Genomic DNA, 15,700 nt, shown 5'->3' with positions numbered 1-15,700 from the left:
GTCATCCGTATAAAGCTGCTCAAAAACAAGGTAAGTTATTGAACTGATGCCTATTTTACTGTTGTGGAGTGGGGAGAAAAGTTATTCAGGGCTAAAACATTGCTGGTTTTCAAATTTTACAGTTATAACTCTGATGTCAGTGTAAGAGTTCTCAGGGTCTGTACATTTCTATATCCTCTGCTGCCTTCAGAACTGAGAACTTTTATTTTGTATGTTAGCCAGGGAAAGGTTTGTACTGCTTAAAAACTTCAGAAAACTCCTGAGGGTGTGTGAATGCTAGAAAAGAACTAGTACTCTTTGGTAAACTTAAGAATAGTAATTAGTAGGACAGAGTATCTGAATGTTCTGTTAAATCACAGAATCTGGTAACAGAATTTATTCCATTTGGAGTGTATCAAATCTTTCATGTGGTCAACTCCACTACTTGAAATAAGAGCAGAAGGTCAAGTCATTAATTTGTAAATGCTTGTTCATAATTTTTACAACCTTGCACATAATTGAGATGCTTCAGAGCTCATTAAAACTAGCAACAAAAGGGTTGGAAAGAATTCCATCATCTTGCCATTGCCAGCAATATATAATTCAGTCATGGTATAAAATCTGTAAATGTAATTAGAAGAATTTCACAGTTTGCTCATGTAAAATTCTTCCCTTCTCCATTGTTCTGTAAGAGGCACCTGGCTGGAATAGACATTTTCTGGTGGGTGGCTGCTTTGGAAGACCACAGGGTGTGGAGAGAATTAAGGTGAGTTAAGGTGTGGTGGAGGAAACAACGGTGCTCAGAGGCAGTGAAGTGGGTGGTGGTTGGAGAGAGTGTGGGGACAGCTGTACCCAGAACATCAGGCTGGGGTTTGCTCCACGGTTAGCAGCATGAGAGATCAGATAGATCTGCTGGCCGCAGTCACACTTCTGGGGGTCCTGGAACAAGGTAAATGTCCTTTGTACAATGCCAATATTAAGGTAATTATGTTAAACTTTGTGGGATGTGGTTCCTGTATTTTCCTCTGAGTGTCTGTGGAGTGAAAGTCACTGTTTTCCAACCTGGCAAAATGATGCAAATTTTTGGCTGTTCATGGCAGAAGTGTCATGCTTGAGGCTGGTCATTATTTAACAGGGACTAAAATGATTCTCAAAGCCAGCAAGTAAAACTTTTTGACTAAAAGCAATTTCAATGTGATGTTCTTAATGTGAACTAATTTTTGATTGAATTTTAGCAGGTAATTTGTAACCTGCAGTGGCTGGAGGTAGCCAAAATAAAGGCAGGTTAGTAAATGTGCTGCTGAGGAGGGCAGTGTACAGACAGAACTGGTGTGGATGTAGCACACAGGTGTTTCTGTGTGACCAGTATCCTTGTGTGTTCATGTGGCACAGAGCAGAGGACAAGATGGACTGAGAGCACAGTAATTTGCAAACAAATGCAAGTTCTGGTCAGAAATAGACAGGGAGCTCTTCAAAGGAACTCAGTGACTTCTAATTTAGATAGATGCATTGTGTTTAGACCATTTAGAAGGAGCAGTGTTGTTGCCAAGCTCTGTTTATTTGTGGGTCCTTTCGGCAAAGTATCTCCCCCTTGAGCTTCAGGACAATCCCTCCCTTGCCTGATTCTACAAGGGAAAGTTTGTGGGTTTTATTATTACTGTATTAATGCACCGTACAGCTATCACACCACTGCTTACAAATGGATGTGAATCTCTGAGCAGTGTCATGTGCTTTTAGCCTTCAGATGATAAATCTCTTAATGTAAGCATTATTTAAAACAAAATACATCGCTTTAAAAGTAGAGCTCAAGACTTCTGAATTTTCTGTAATTTCCACTGAATTTACACAGACATACCACCACTAAATGGAAGAAGCTTGTGCTATGAATTTTTTTGTTGTTGAACTAAGTGGGGATGGAGTGAGTATTTAGTGTGCAAACACAGGGCATGAAGAAAGTTAGAAATTGAGTTACAGAAATGCTGCTGAGCCCTTTTCCTTTAAGAAACCCTCAGTAGCAAATCCCTGGATAGCATTTTGTCTCAAATATTTTTGTTTAATGAAAATTTCAAGTACTTTTTAAAGATTGCAGCATTAAGCACTGTACTTTGATGTCAGGTGTGAAGCCAGCAGATAAATAGCAGGCATTGGCACCCTCCTGTCTGTTCTACTGGATGAAGTATCCTGGGTTTCTGATCTCTGCTTGGGAAGCCAAGGAGCAAAATCCTGTGCGTTTCCTTTCCATCCACTCCTATGAAATGCATGTGCCCGTGTCACTGGGGTTCAGAGCTGTGCAGTGCCTTTCTCTGCAGGTTTGGAAAGGACATTCTGCAGGTGAGTTACAGGTCTGGGATTCGCTCTGAGCAGGTGAGCACTGAAGCACAGACATGGGCTATCCCTACAGACACTCCTCCATCACACCCTGGTGTAGGAGATGGAATTTAATGGCTGACCTTGGTACAGCATTAGTTGATTTTAATGTTTCCTTTTGAATTTCCTGGCAGCAAGCAGTTTCCACATTCTTTCAAGTAACTTTCCCCTTTTTAATTTAGTCATTTTCAGTTTAGTGGAACTCTTGAGTTTAGCACACTTTAGATGTGTGCCCCAGCCTTGTGGTGAACATTGTACCACAGAGCAAAATTATTCTACTCCGTTTTTTTCCTCACGCTCCTTTATTTTCTGGCTTCAAAGGAGAGAAAACTTGTGCAATGTCACTGTGAGGCCCCACAGGGCTTGTTTGCCAGGTTCACTCAAATGTGGCAGATAGCAGCTCTGATATGATATGACAAGTTTGTGGACATAATCAAATAGAGAATGAAGACTATTTCCACTGAGGAGCAAAGTTCAGGGAGAGCTGAGCCCCTGAGCCATATGGGAACCCACACAGGTGATTAACCTCGAGAGATGAATCACAAAAAAAAATCTTTGAGAGGTTCTGCAGAGTAGATTAAACTCTTTTTCTCTAAGAGTCCGTGCTGAGAAGGTTCATGCAGTGTGGGTTTTTTCAACACCTCATTCTGAGAAATGTTTGCGGACTGATTCTTCATCCTTAGTCCTTCACCCTTGCACCAGGTTTGGGGAACAGCCAGCTGTCCTCCAAAAGGCTCCTCCTGGGTGGTTGTTTTGCGTGTTACCCATCCCTAAGTGTCAGAGTTCTGTGTAGGACTTGTCTGAATATTAGCCCCTGTGTAGAAGCAAGATGCCAAGTGTAGAGCTAATGGAGAGGTTTGATGTGAAATGACTCTTAGCTCACCCATCAGTCACAAGGATCCTACCTTCGGAAAGGTGCAGATGGCACAAAGCAGGATGAAGGGCATTGCCCAGTGCAGTTGGGCTTATGCCACAAGCCAGATCTACTTATGGTGCTGTAACTTCAGCTCAGTCCAGTTCTGGAGAGGAGACTGGGCTGAGAGCGTCAGGGAGGAGGAGAGGTAACGGGAGGGGTCTTCCCTGAGCTCTGCCAGGAGCTGCTGAATTCCCATTGTGTGTGACACATCTCTGGATTCACAGAGGGAATGCTGTGTCGTGTCCTGCTGGGCCTCTGGAGAAGGGTCACACCCTCACCCATGATCAACCTGCTACAAATGAATCAAACAGGGGGGAACATTCTCGTTTCTCCCTATTTTGCTCTGTCAGCACCTCTCATTTAGGGCTGGGTCACTCTGGAAGACACTAGAATATGCTTAATTGTTCTTCAGTGTGTTCTGAAAGGAATGACTGTATTTATGTTACTAAAAACTTGTGATACACAAAGTCACATAGCATCAGATTATTTACATTTCTAATTTCCTTCTACATATGTTCTAATGCTTCTCTGCAGGCACATGTCTTGTCTTTAATCTTGGAACATCTGTCCCTACTTCCTCTTCTCTATCCTGCTGTTCTGCTTTTATCTTGGTTACAGTAAGACTGTCCCCAAGGCAGGCCTTGCACCCCAGCTCCTTGTCTCTCTGTGCCATGCTCTGGAAATACTGCTGTGTGAGGACTTTGCTCACTCAAGTGTCTCAGTGACACCAAAGTAATTGTTTTTATAACTTTGTTTTCTCCTATATGAAAATAGGAGTTTTAATAAAGGCAGCACTGTAGTAGTGCACCTAAATAAAACACTCAGAGCATCAGCAATTGTCTGTGGGAGTAGGAGCTTTCAATAAATAGTGAAACACTCCAAATCTTCCTGTTAGCAAGTTTTCATTGTTTTGAAGTGACTTTCCATGTCCTTCACAAATTTAAATGCAGCAGACACTTGAGTCAGGGCCTTGGCTTAAATGTGGCACAGTCTGATAGCAGGCATGGCAGCACCTGCGCTCCTCGAACTGCTGGAGCCTTGGGGCTGCCCTGCAGGAGTGAAGAGCAAGAAATAATCACCTTCTTCCCCATTTCCTTTTATTACCATGATTAAGAGCATCTCTAATTGACTTAATGATATCCCAGTGCTTGGCAGTTTGGATGCTGCTCTGTGACATGGGCCACACTTTGCACTCACTAGGAACAGCAGAAAGTGTTGCACATCATTCCCATCGGACTGGCGGACGGTGCACAGGTACTCTAAACCCAAAATGCAAGATTAAGGAATATTTCTGTGACTCAGTGTGGGCTTGCTATGGTTTTATTGTGTTTGATCTGCTGGGGAGCAGCACTGAGGGCTCTGCTGAGTGAGATGATGCAAAGTGTCATCCAGCACCGGCATTCAGCTGGGATAACCAAACCTGAATTCAAAGCACGAGAGTGGAATAAATGGCACATTTATTACAGGTCATGTGTGACAGCCCTGGACTATGGACCTAGATCATATCAGCTCTTTCATTCTAACCACTAGCTTGATTCCAAGCTAGATAAAGCTTGGCTAAATAAACACTGCTGGTCCGTTACCATTCCTGTGTTCTGTTTTTAGCCTATTTTGCAATGCAGGTGATCTATGCCCGTCGGAAGTACAAGATTTCCCCTCCTGAAACAACAGGTCACCCTGAATTTGAGAGGACCTTCAGAGCTCAGTAAGATTTTGACTTTTTGTGGTGACTTTGTCTAGATAAGATTGGAGTCAACTGTTGGGAGAGACTGGTCCCCCTCAACTCACCTTTCTGCTTACTGCTACTGATTTTTTTTTTTTTTCCAATGCTTTGTGCATTTTGATTTGGAACGCTGTGGCTGGGGTGTCTCTGTCCATCCATGATAATTCTCCTTCTGGCATTGTGAGGCAGCCAAATCACAAATTAGTGGCCGTATGGAGGAGGCGCAGAGCATTCACTATTAGAATCATTAAATTTAATATTACCGTTGGCTCCAAATGGTGAGAGCAGCCAAAGCTTTATTAATAACCTGATATTTTCTTGTAATGTTTTGCTGTTGAATTGAAGCAAACGGCCTTGCTGGGCCCTTGAAGCTACAAGGGCATTTTAATTTTTTCCCTTTCAGAAGCCATTGTAGTGTGAGAATCAGCACTCGCAGGCTCCTGCTGAGGGCTGTTTCTTTTTGCTCTGTTCCTATGGAGAGAGCAATGCTGGAGCTAAACTGGAAACGTTCACAGATCCCCTCGGCTTCCAGCAAGCACCAGATCCTGTCTTTCATCTCGGTGGTTCTGTTGTGTAAGCGATTGAAAGGAGTTGGCTGGAGCTGGTGTGAGGGGTAGTTCCAGCCCGGCACTAAATCCCAAACAAAGCAGCTGCGTTCCCTTGCCAGCGCACAGGAAACATTTGTGGAGTGACAAAAACACCGGCTCCAGTCCTTCTGTGGTGCCATGGAAGGCCAGCCTGCCTGGAGACATCTGTGAGCTGGGGAGCTGCTGGTGTGGCTTTTAATTAAATATTTAACTCTTAAATGTCTGTTAACCAAGTCCTGCCATGGGCTGTGGTGTTCTGGGAAGCCCTGGCTGTAATCAGCAGGGAAGGTAACCTTGGGGAACTTGAGGAGATACTGCCTCTTCGTGGGTTTTTCTTCTTTTCCCTGTGGAAGAGTATACAAATGGATAATTTGATCTACTGAAGGAAAAAAAAAAAAAAAATGGGAGAAGGTGGTATTGATGTATTACTCACTTGAAGAAACCTGGCAGCCTCCCCTCACTGAGGCTCGAACTGCATTTACAGAATAAGGTTCTTCAGACTTTTTCCAGCTCCCAGTCTGGCTCCATTCTTCAAAGGTTTGTACATTTTTGGCCAACATCAAGATTAAATTGCCTAGGGAATGGTAAAATGTGGGATAAGCAAAACCAACATCTTTAATAACACAGCTCCTACTCTTGCAGAAAATCTGTATTTCTGTTACTAAAGGAAAAAGGAGGAAACCTGGCTGTAGATCTGATCACCTCCTGCTGAATTTGATCTGAGAGAAGGCTCCTTCTTGGAGTGTGACTTGTGTGACTCCCAAATTTGGGCTGTGCTCACCCAAGGGGAAGAGAAAGCTCTTTAAATACCGGTGAGAAGGTTCTTCCCCAGCAGCTGGAGGTGCAGCAGCTCTCTGTGATGGTGCTGTATGTGGGATGGAGCCCATCGAGGGTCCAGCAGAGACAAATCTCTGTCCCAGCCACAGCTTGTCATTCCAGGGCCATGTGAATGAGGGAGGGGTGAATGCTGTGTGTTGTCTGGCTGCTTTTTGTCTCATCAATACAGATATTGGGTGGTTTTGATCAGAGAAAAGGCCCCTTTCCCACAGCACAGTGATGGTTCTCATCAGCTCTTTTAGTTTGCTCCGACGTGAGTTTCCAATCCCCTTCTCCAGCCGTGGTTATCCAGGCTCTGATGTACAAGGAGGCAATTTTAATTCTCATCTCTGGTTCTCACCAGGGCAAACTGCTCAGAGTACTTCCCGATCTTCATTTCCCTCCTCTGGGTTGCTGGAATCTTCTTCCATCAAGGTAAGAGGGATGAGGGGGGGGACTCCAACCCAAACCATGTGAACAAATAAGAAATCCCATTGTGACTCAGCCATTCTCTCTGTGCCTGTGAGGCTTTTGTTCATGGACAGCAAATTTCCCCTTTAGAAGTGCCCCAGCTCCAGCTGGGAGCAGCTGAACCCATTCCTGCCTGGAGGAGGAAGCACTGGCAGCCCCTGCTCCTTTGCAGAGCCTCGCTGTCCCCTCGTGCTGCTTCTCCGAGACAAGAGCAGGCTGTCCCAGGGCGGCAGCAGCTGAGACAGAGCTATGTCAGAACGAGAAACCATAACCCAAACCTTTACTCATCCGCTGTCTGTCCCTCCCACGTGAGCTCAGGGGATTTGGTTGCTGCAATAGGGACGTTGTGAGGAGAAACCAGGTAAGGGAGCGTTGCCAACCCAAGTCCCACAGCAACTCTGTGGGGCAGAGAAGTTCACCCCTCACAAAAAGGGAAGGAAGAAAGCTCATTTGAACTCCCCCAGCGGTTTAAAGCCACATCACTCTGCGTTTGGCTTTCTGCTCACGCCCCATTGGGATGACTGCTGGAATGCAGCTCCAGCAGTGTCCAGGGGTCCCAGGCCTCACCAGAGCTCGGCTCCCGTGTCCCCACAGGTGTGGCTGCGGCCTGTGGGCTGTTGTACCTCTACACCCGCCTCAAGTACTTCCAGGGCTACGCCGTGGCTGCACAGGGACGGTAAGGACCTGACCAGGGCACCCCAAACCAGCCCAGGGAGGCTGGGAGCAGGACCCGGCCCCAGGATCGGGTTTAGTCCCCATGGGTGGGTCTGCAGGCAGATCCTCACCCTCTGCTCCTGCCCCCGTGTGCTCACGGCCGTGTCACCTCTCCCCTGACCGTCCCAAAGGCGGGTGGGGACTCTCAGCCCTGCCAGGGTGCCTCGTGCCCCCGCTGGGCTGCGCTGGGCTGGGCTGGGCTGGGCTGGGCTGGCAGTGCCTGACGGTGTTTTCCTCCACCCAGGTTGGGACCACTGTATGCCAGTGCCTGGCTGCTCTGGGTGCTGGTGGGGCTGGCACTGGCCGGGCTCCTGGCACATTTCCTGTGGCCCAGCTCCTCCACATGGATGGCAGCACTGGTGTGGCCTCTCCAGCTCCATGGTGCCTGGTGAGAGAGGCCACGGCTCTCCCAAAACCCACTGTTTGCCCTGGCACAGGGGAGACAGCCATGTGGCACCACCAGAGAGAGAATGTTTCCTTGGCTCTGCATTCCCCGCTGAAGGGAGGTGGATGCTGGCACTCCTCTGCTCTTCAGAGGTAATTTCCCTTCTAGAAAGCAAATGCTCTCCAGCCTCTGCCCCTGCTGAGGAGCTTCACTGCTGGGCTTTGTAGCACTGTCTGCTCTAAAATGCCTCCGGCTCTGCCTCATGGAGCACAGATTGACCCACATGCTGTCGTCTCTCCTCCTCACTGCTGTAATGGTCTGTGTTGAAGAATCACACCATGGATGTACAAAAATAAATTCTTTTTCTCACTAGAAATCACCTGTGATTGTCAAAGGTGCTCAGAGAGTGGTGTGAAACTATCTGAATTGGGGACTGGGTTTCATAGGAAAAGCTGCTGTGATTAACTGAAAATGATGGGTAAGCTTGCCTAAAACCACATCCAAATACTGGGAGAAAAGCCTGACCCTAGTCCAGGTACTAAAGTCTGTGTTTGGCATTGATTGAATGACCTTTACTTTGCCCCAGCTTCACTTACCACCCACCCTGCAACAACACTTTGCCCTCCCTGGATTCCACCCTCTGCTGTGAACTTGGGGTTCACAGGTGCCTAAAGCAGCCCTGCTGCAAGCGACTCTCACTACTGCACCAAAGGCTTAAATTTAGCTTTTATTACAGTGCACATTGTTTTATATATTTATATAGAGAGATGTACTTGAAAAATCAAACGTATCCAATAATAAAAAATACAGAACATTAAAGTAGTATAATGCATTCCAGTGTATAGCTGAAAGAACATTGGGATTTACACTAATCCCTACTATTTTTGAACTGGGCTACCTCTGCTTTTTTTTTTTTTGCTTTTTTTTTCCCAAAAAACCCACATCAATCAATAACTGAAATAGTTATTTAAAAAAAGACAGTTTCTGCACTCCATCTCAAGGCATGAAGACACTGGAGACTTCACCATGAGTTAAGGGGCCGTGTTCAATGCTGGCAGGCACAGTGTGGCATATTTTATTTTTTTTTTGTTTTTCCCTGCCATAATCATAGCTCCAACCCCTTGGATTCGTTCCTCCTCTGCTGAAGGAGGGTCAGTCTTTGCCCTCACTTAATCCTCAGCTGTGGCCCGGACTGTTGCCTGGGAGAGAGCAAGGCAGACCTCGGTCCCTGCCCGCTCCGTCCCAGCGCGCCCGTGGGGTCAGCAGGCAGGACTCAGCGTGACCTGCTCTGTCCCCAAACGCAGCCAAAGATCGCCCTGTCCGGGGCTGAAGGTGCTTTTTGTCCCCACGCTCGCCAAAGCTCGTCCCGACCCCAAACTGTCCCGCGTCCGTGCGTCCGAGCGGCAGCCGGCACCCCGAGGGAGCGGAGCAAGGCCACCCCCCTGCACAGGGCTTGGGTTCTGCTTTTTGCTCCCCTCCAGGAGAGGTCGATGCCGGTCCTGGCCCCGCTGGGGATGGTGGGGCCGGCGCAGCAGCGGCTCGGCCACGGCGTGTCGGCGAGCTGCCGCCCCGGCAGCCGGCCCTGCGCTGTCCTGGTCCGGGCAAGGCGCCGCGGGGAGGAGGGAGCGGGAGCAGGGATCCACGAGCGTGTCCGTTCCGCCTCGTGCCTGTTTCACTCTGCTTTTTTGATAAAAATCTGAAAGAGGAGAGGGACGGGATCAGAGCCACCAGCGGGGCAGGGGTGGGGAGGTGCTGAGGGAGCTCGGCTTACCTCGCTCAGGATGATCCACACCGGGGAGTCGGTCTGGATGGACAGCCTGATGGCCTCCAGTGGCCCAAAAGATGGGTCCACCTCACCCTCTGCGACGCCCTTGGAGAACGAGCCTGGTGGGGAGAGCACGTGGCTGACACGGGGATGGTGCTCTGGCACTGCCCCTCCACTCCCCCTCTCCCCCAGGGCACCACCGGCCCCAGCAGCTCCTGCTGCAGCTCCCCAACGCAAAACAGGCTAAAAAACAGCAGCGTGCACGGCAATAGAGTGCAAAATGCCACACTTTGGAGAACAAAAATCAGGTAAACAAAAGGTATTTGGAGTATGTGGCAACATACCGTTGCTGTGAGAAAGGGGACAGAGTGACCTGACATGCTTTTTGGTTGTGATTTATTTTTTCTTTGAAAATGCAACTGGGAGAAACCAGTCAGCATGCAGAGGAATGAGAAAATGGCAAAACACTACATGTGCCAGGAAATTTTTCTTTTGTTTGTCTACTTAAAAAAAAGTACATCTTAGCAGGGACACCAGGACATTGGCAGGTCTCTGGAGGCTGCAATTGCTCGTTCTTGTCCGAGGGCAGGGCAAGCACTAAAACAAGCTCAGGTGGCAAGAGATGAAGTCTGACCTGCAAATGGTGTGAGTACAGAGATGGCAAAACTGCCTGTGGTGGAGGTTTTTAACCCCAGGGTAAGCAAACAAATAATCTGCATAATTTGGTCCCAGATCTGAGCAGAGACTGGCAAAAATGCAGAACTGAAAACTATTTGAGGAGGACAACCTGGTCTGAGAGCGAGGGCAGTGGAGGAGAGGGGACAATGACAATTAAATCCTGTTCCAACCTGGCTCCTGGCAAGCAGAAATTACTCTTTGCCAAGCAAACAGCTCTAAGGTTTGACTGACACGCAGGTGAGGACCTGGGCTGTGTTACCAAAGCCAGCAGGCACTTTACCACCCCACACCCCGCTGTACCTATCTGGATGTAGCCATCCGCTGTCCTGCGGTATTTGACGACTGCGCCTCTTCCCTCCTGCAAGGCTTCCTTATCTGACTGGAGACTCTGCAGAAGGAGAGGAGTTTTGTGCAAGGCCAGAGGCCATGAGTCACCCAAAAGCCACAAGGAAAAGCAGCAACCCCAGAGCTGTCCTCGCCAGCAAACCCTGGCATCTCGTCCCATACCCGGCACCCTGAGACACACGCCCAAAACAAGAGGACAGCTGCAATCTTCATGCTGCTGTTACAACTGTGCCATTCTGGCTTCATCCCCTCCTCTGCAGCCACCCCACCCCTCGGAGCATCCTCTCTGCAGGCAGGGATGGCTCACACAGCCGTGCTCAGCAAAGCACCCGAGGTGGCATCACACCAGCATGACGCTCTGGCTCCCTGCCAGCACCTGTAAGAGGCACTTGGACCTTGTAAAGATTCTCCTGAGGGCTTTAAGCGGTTCCCTCCTCTCAAGCCTCTTTTGCTTCCCACTCCACCCTCACCTCAACTCTCAATCAAACACTTACGTCAAACGGCAGAACCTCCACGGTTGTGTTGAAGAGTTTGTCCTCTGGGTGCTCGATGTTCCCGCTGCGGAAGAAGAACCTGTGACAGAGACCAAATCCAGAGAGAGGCACACTGAGCGAGGGGGCACGTGATGGCTTTCACCCCATCTGAACCATCAAACAGCTCAACCTAACAGGCACCTTCCCAAAGAGCCACAGCACGATTTGGCAGGAGACTTTCTGTGCCAGATCAGCTAAACCATGGACGGCGCACAAGTGCAAGAAAGCAAAGGTGGCCCCACTGAGAAAGGGTCAAATTATCCTTCCCCTGGAAGAGCACTGCTCTCTCCTCCTGGACAGCCAAGCAGGAGATGGACAGAAGAGCAGAAGTCAAATGTCTCCACATGCTCTGGGCTGTCCCCACACCCCGCTGACCCCTCAAGCACTGGCCTTTCGATACGGAGCGGTTTGAAGAATCTGAATCGGATGAAGTCTCCGGCAGTGGGAGTGAAGGCCCAGAAGAAGTCCTCCCGCAGGTAAGCCTTCTCCAAGGTGAAGTGCTGGTAGGTTTTCAGGCTGGTGCTCACCTCGGCAGGAGGGTTGACGTGCTCTTTCCGCAGCGCCTGTTTTCCAAAGTCCTTGTCCTTGGTGGGCACAAAGCAAAAGGGCAGAGAAGGGCTGTGAGGAACCAGGGTGCCAGCTACAAGGCACTGCAAACTAAAATTTTGTGATTTGCAGGGCACAGAAGGATGAGAGATGGAAGCAATTCAGGCAAGGCACCAGGCAGGGGAATGTGTGATGGATCCCAGGATACTGCCTCAGGAGAGGCAGCTCAGAGAAACACCCCAGCTCTGTGCTCTGATCCAGCACACCAAGGAGCCTTTCATTACCCAAATGTCCCTGAATGCCTGGAGCTCTGGAAACAGTCTTTACACTTGAGGAGAGAGCAGCTGGGAGGCTGACAATAGCATAAAATGACTGGATTACATGGCCTGACGGCACTGCACTGTGATACAAACTGGATTATACCATCCATTTCCCCGGGGATCACACAGACAGCACAGCTCAGGGATGTCTGTCCATGGGTTCTGCACCTGCAGTTGTGGGAAGCTGCATTTTGTTCATGTTTAAACACACATCAACAAATCCAGCTCTCACACAGTGAGTTATAGTTTACGTATCACCAAATCCCAGGAACATGGAGTAGAGTGGGAAGGAAGTCAGACCAAACCAGGAGTCATCTCTCCAAGGTTTTTCAGCAGATTCTTCAAAGTCACTTTGCCTGGACCATGGTCTGGCACTCAGGATGGGTGGCCAGGATTGGTACAAATACTTAAAATCTTGCAGTGACTCTTGGTGCATGTCACTGCCATTCTGAGGAGCAGGAGCTACCTGAGCTCACTGTAACTCAAAACAAAACACAACCACTTCAGAGAAATCCAGCTGCCACCACCTGCTGTCACTGATGTCCTCACCCAAAAGCAGCCAGTTCCCAGGTGCCTTCAGGCCAGGCCACCTGCAGCTTGGAGAGGGAGCTGGTACCCACCTTCAGCTTCTGTATCTTCCCAGCCAAGGAGGAGTGGGTTCCCACGTGCTGGAAGAGCGAGGGCTTGAAGCGGATCCTCAGGTTTGCCTTCTGCCTGTCGCAGTGTTTCTGAAAGGAGACAGCCCCACAGTGCCCCAGGCTCAAACCTCTGCAGGCCACTGTGGCCCACAGGAGGGATGGACAAGGGCACAAGGAGTGACAGAGTGCCCTGTCCTCCAGCTCTCTGCCCTTCTGTGGTATTTAGGCTCTAATCTGGCAAGAGGGCTTTTAACCACACTCTGGAGAAACCGTGACTCTCGGCCACTCGCCCCCCAGGCTCTGCTGGGCAGGGTCTGGGTTTAAGTGCCAAATTTCTCCTTGCCAAGCACAGCTAAGAACGCTGAGCAAATCCCCTCTGTGCTGTCAGGGAGGATCAGCCAGAGAACTGAGTTTCCTTTGCCCTTGGCTTATTGGGAAAGCCTTTTTCCTACAGCTCAGAGCTTGGGATCCCTGAAGTGTGAAGGTACAGGGATCCTGGGATGACTCAGAGCCCAGGCGAACAGGTACCAAGTGTGGGCTCTCTCTGGATGGGCAGTTCCCAGTTTGCTGGCAGGAGTTGTGAGCAGATGTACAGCACGTGCCATCGCCAGAGCTGCTGGGCTGTTTCACGCCTATCCACCACATAAATAACCTTGGAGATGCCACTGTCATCCTGGCAGTGATTTACCACGGAGTGGAGGGAGAGAGACGATGGAGAGGGAATAAAGGACAAAAGGGAAAACCACTGAGAGTGTGGGGAGATGAGAACTCACATCTTAAAACAGCTCATTTCTCTCAGTTTGGTGGAGCAGGACCAAAATACAGGTTAAAAGCTGCATGGAGAGGGTATTTGTTATCCAACTTTGGCTTTTTCCAAGAAAAGAAATGCATGCACGTCCCTAATGCCATCTGCTCTTGCAGCGTCCCACCCAGCAGAAACCCCGCGGCGGGTGCGGCGTCGCCGGATGCCTGGAATGGGCAGGGTGTCACACCAAGCCTCACCACAGGCCTGGAGCTGGGAAATTCCAGGCATGACCCCTGCGAGCTGCAAAAGAGATAATCCCCTAATCCAGCTCATGTTACATTAGAAAATTAAAACTAGCCATGCTAATGGGACAGAGCCTACTCACTGCCAGCAACTCTGGATGCAACTCCATCATGGCTATCTCACTCTGGATGGGGAGAGGAGGAAGAAGGGGAATGGAGGCAGCTACAGCATTTCCTGATTTATCTTTCTTCCCTTTTCCTGCACTGCTAAAGAAATGTTTCCTGAAAGCAGCCTTGTCACAGACAGGCCAGGAGGGGGAATAGCTCAGTTGGTGGTAAGAAGGTCATTCTTTCACACAGCTCTACCCCAGGTAAATCTAAAATTAGTTAAAAAAGAAGGTGCAGAATATACCCAGAGCAGGCAAAGCACTTACCAAAAGCTCAGGTCAAACAAACTTTCAATCAAAAAGACAAATCCTCCCTGCTACCAATTTGATTCTGCACAGTGGGATTTACAAGAGAAAGTCATGTTTGAAAGGGCGCAGTGCAGAGTTAATCATGCAAACAGTGGGGGAAAGGAGCCAGAAATCCACACGGAAAGTAGGTTAATTTTTATAAAGGCAACATGTTTAAGAGGTTTGCGGTTTCCCCTGAGAAAATCTTGGTTCCATCAGGTAGGAAAAGATGAGCACAGATGAGTTAAGGAGAAGATGATCCGGCCCAGCAGGATCTGCATTTAATCAGTGCTCAAGCTGAGGATTTTGAAGGTGGGGGCACAGACAGCAGCATCATTCCCAGCTCCATCCCAGCATCCCACCCATCCGGCTTTACCCACAGCTGTGCGGAGTGTGGGGCTGCCAGACAACCCTGGGGACTGTTCTGCCACACCTGAGCACAGGGTTTGAACTGCCAGGGGGATGCAGTGGACATCATCAGAGACTGGTGCTGCTGCACAAGGGGTACTGGAGCTGATGCTGTGTCCTCTGCCAGGGATCAGGCCAAATTAAACCACATCCTTGCCCCAGCTCTGCAGAGCCCAGAGGATGGTCCATCCCCCCAGCACATAAATGCAATCCTAATTCCCAGAGTGACCACTTGGTCTGGCATTTATCACCACAACAGGGTTGGCACCGTGAAGTCTGTTGTAAGGCACTGGCTCTGAGCTCTGCACAGGGACTCTGCTGCTCATTCTCCACCGGGGGAGGAGGGCGAGCAAGTGTTGGAGTAAATACAGTATGTTCAGAGAGAAGACAGGAGAGTATCTGGTGCTGAGCTCATCTTACGTCTGCTGCCACACACATTCCTCCTCTGCCCTTCCCACTCGCTTTAGCCCCTTTCTGCTGGAGTTCAAACACAACCTCCACAGGGCACGGGGGCTTACTGGCAGCACAAAACCAGCCCATTTCACCTCTCTGCACCCTCCTAGGAAGCCTGAAAAGAGCTTTGTGTGATCTGGCTTTATTCTGGCAGAGTGTGCAAGGAGGGTTTGCTCTGGGTTGTCCGGGGTGAGCTCTCTGTGCTCATGTGTGCTCCAGGCGGGAACAGCACATGGATCCGGCGTCAAAGGGTTATTCTGGGGTTGTAGTCAGTGAGTGGGAAACAGCTTCAGGGAGAGAGGCACAGCAGAATGCAAAACAACACAGGAGAATGGTGAACGACTCCTGTCCTCGAGGACTGGAGGAGGAATACCCTATTAGTGCTTAGATGCAGAAATAATGCCTTTCCTGGCAGCTGCAAACTGCAAAAGCCTGAACTCCCAGGTCTCCACTTACACAATCTACAAGGACACCCTGCAGCACGCTCCACAGGGATGGCACAGCTTGGTGCAAAGTCAGCTAGCACCAGAGCTCACAGGAAAGGTCCTCGGGAGGCACAGCCAAGAGTACATTTGCCCACACACAACAGAACATTTCCCTTCAACAGAGGTTGT

General features: G+C 49.3%; 2 protein-coding genes across 2 annotated transcripts in view; one reads left to right on the top strand and one right to left on the bottom strand.

The window, feature by feature from the left end:
- The first annotated feature begins 870 nt into the window (after positions 1-870).
- On the top strand, positions 871-7,965 carry LOC120759296 (leukotriene C4 synthase-like). The gene is made up of 5 exons (XM_040078423.1): positions 871-928; positions 4,868-4,967; positions 6,753-6,823; positions 7,454-7,535; positions 7,818-7,965. The coding sequence occupies exons 1-5, from the start codon at positions 871-873 to the stop codon at positions 7,963-7,965; spliced, it is 459 nt and encodes a 152-aa protein (XP_039934357.1).
- A 707-nt stretch (positions 7,966-8,672) lies between these two features.
- Positions 8,673-15,700, bottom strand: part of MGAT4B (alpha-1,3-mannosyl-glycoprotein 4-beta-N-acetylglucosaminyltransferase B) — a 50,998-nt gene continuing 43,970 nt past the window's right edge. Inside the window, exons 10-15 of the mRNA XM_040078314.2 lie at positions 12,766-12,873; positions 11,670-11,863; positions 11,241-11,319; positions 10,702-10,789; positions 9,730-9,842; positions 8,673-9,654 (exon numbers count right to left, since the gene is read on the bottom strand). Coding sequence (XP_039934248.1) covers positions 9,631-9,654; positions 9,730-9,842; positions 10,702-10,789; positions 11,241-11,319; positions 11,670-11,863; positions 12,766-12,873 — 606 coding nt within the window. The 3' untranslated portion in view covers positions 8,673-9,630. The remainder of the gene's footprint in view (positions 9,655-9,729; positions 9,843-10,701; positions 10,790-11,240; positions 11,320-11,669; positions 11,864-12,765; positions 12,874-15,700) is intronic.

This window comes from Hirundo rustica, chromosome 14 (assembly GCF_015227805.2).
Source record: "Hirundo rustica isolate bHirRus1 chromosome 14, bHirRus1.pri.v3, whole genome shotgun sequence".
NCBI lineage: Eukaryota > Metazoa > Chordata > Aves > Passeriformes > Hirundinidae > Hirundo > Hirundo rustica.
This window is presented reverse-complemented; position numbering and strand designations above follow the sequence as displayed.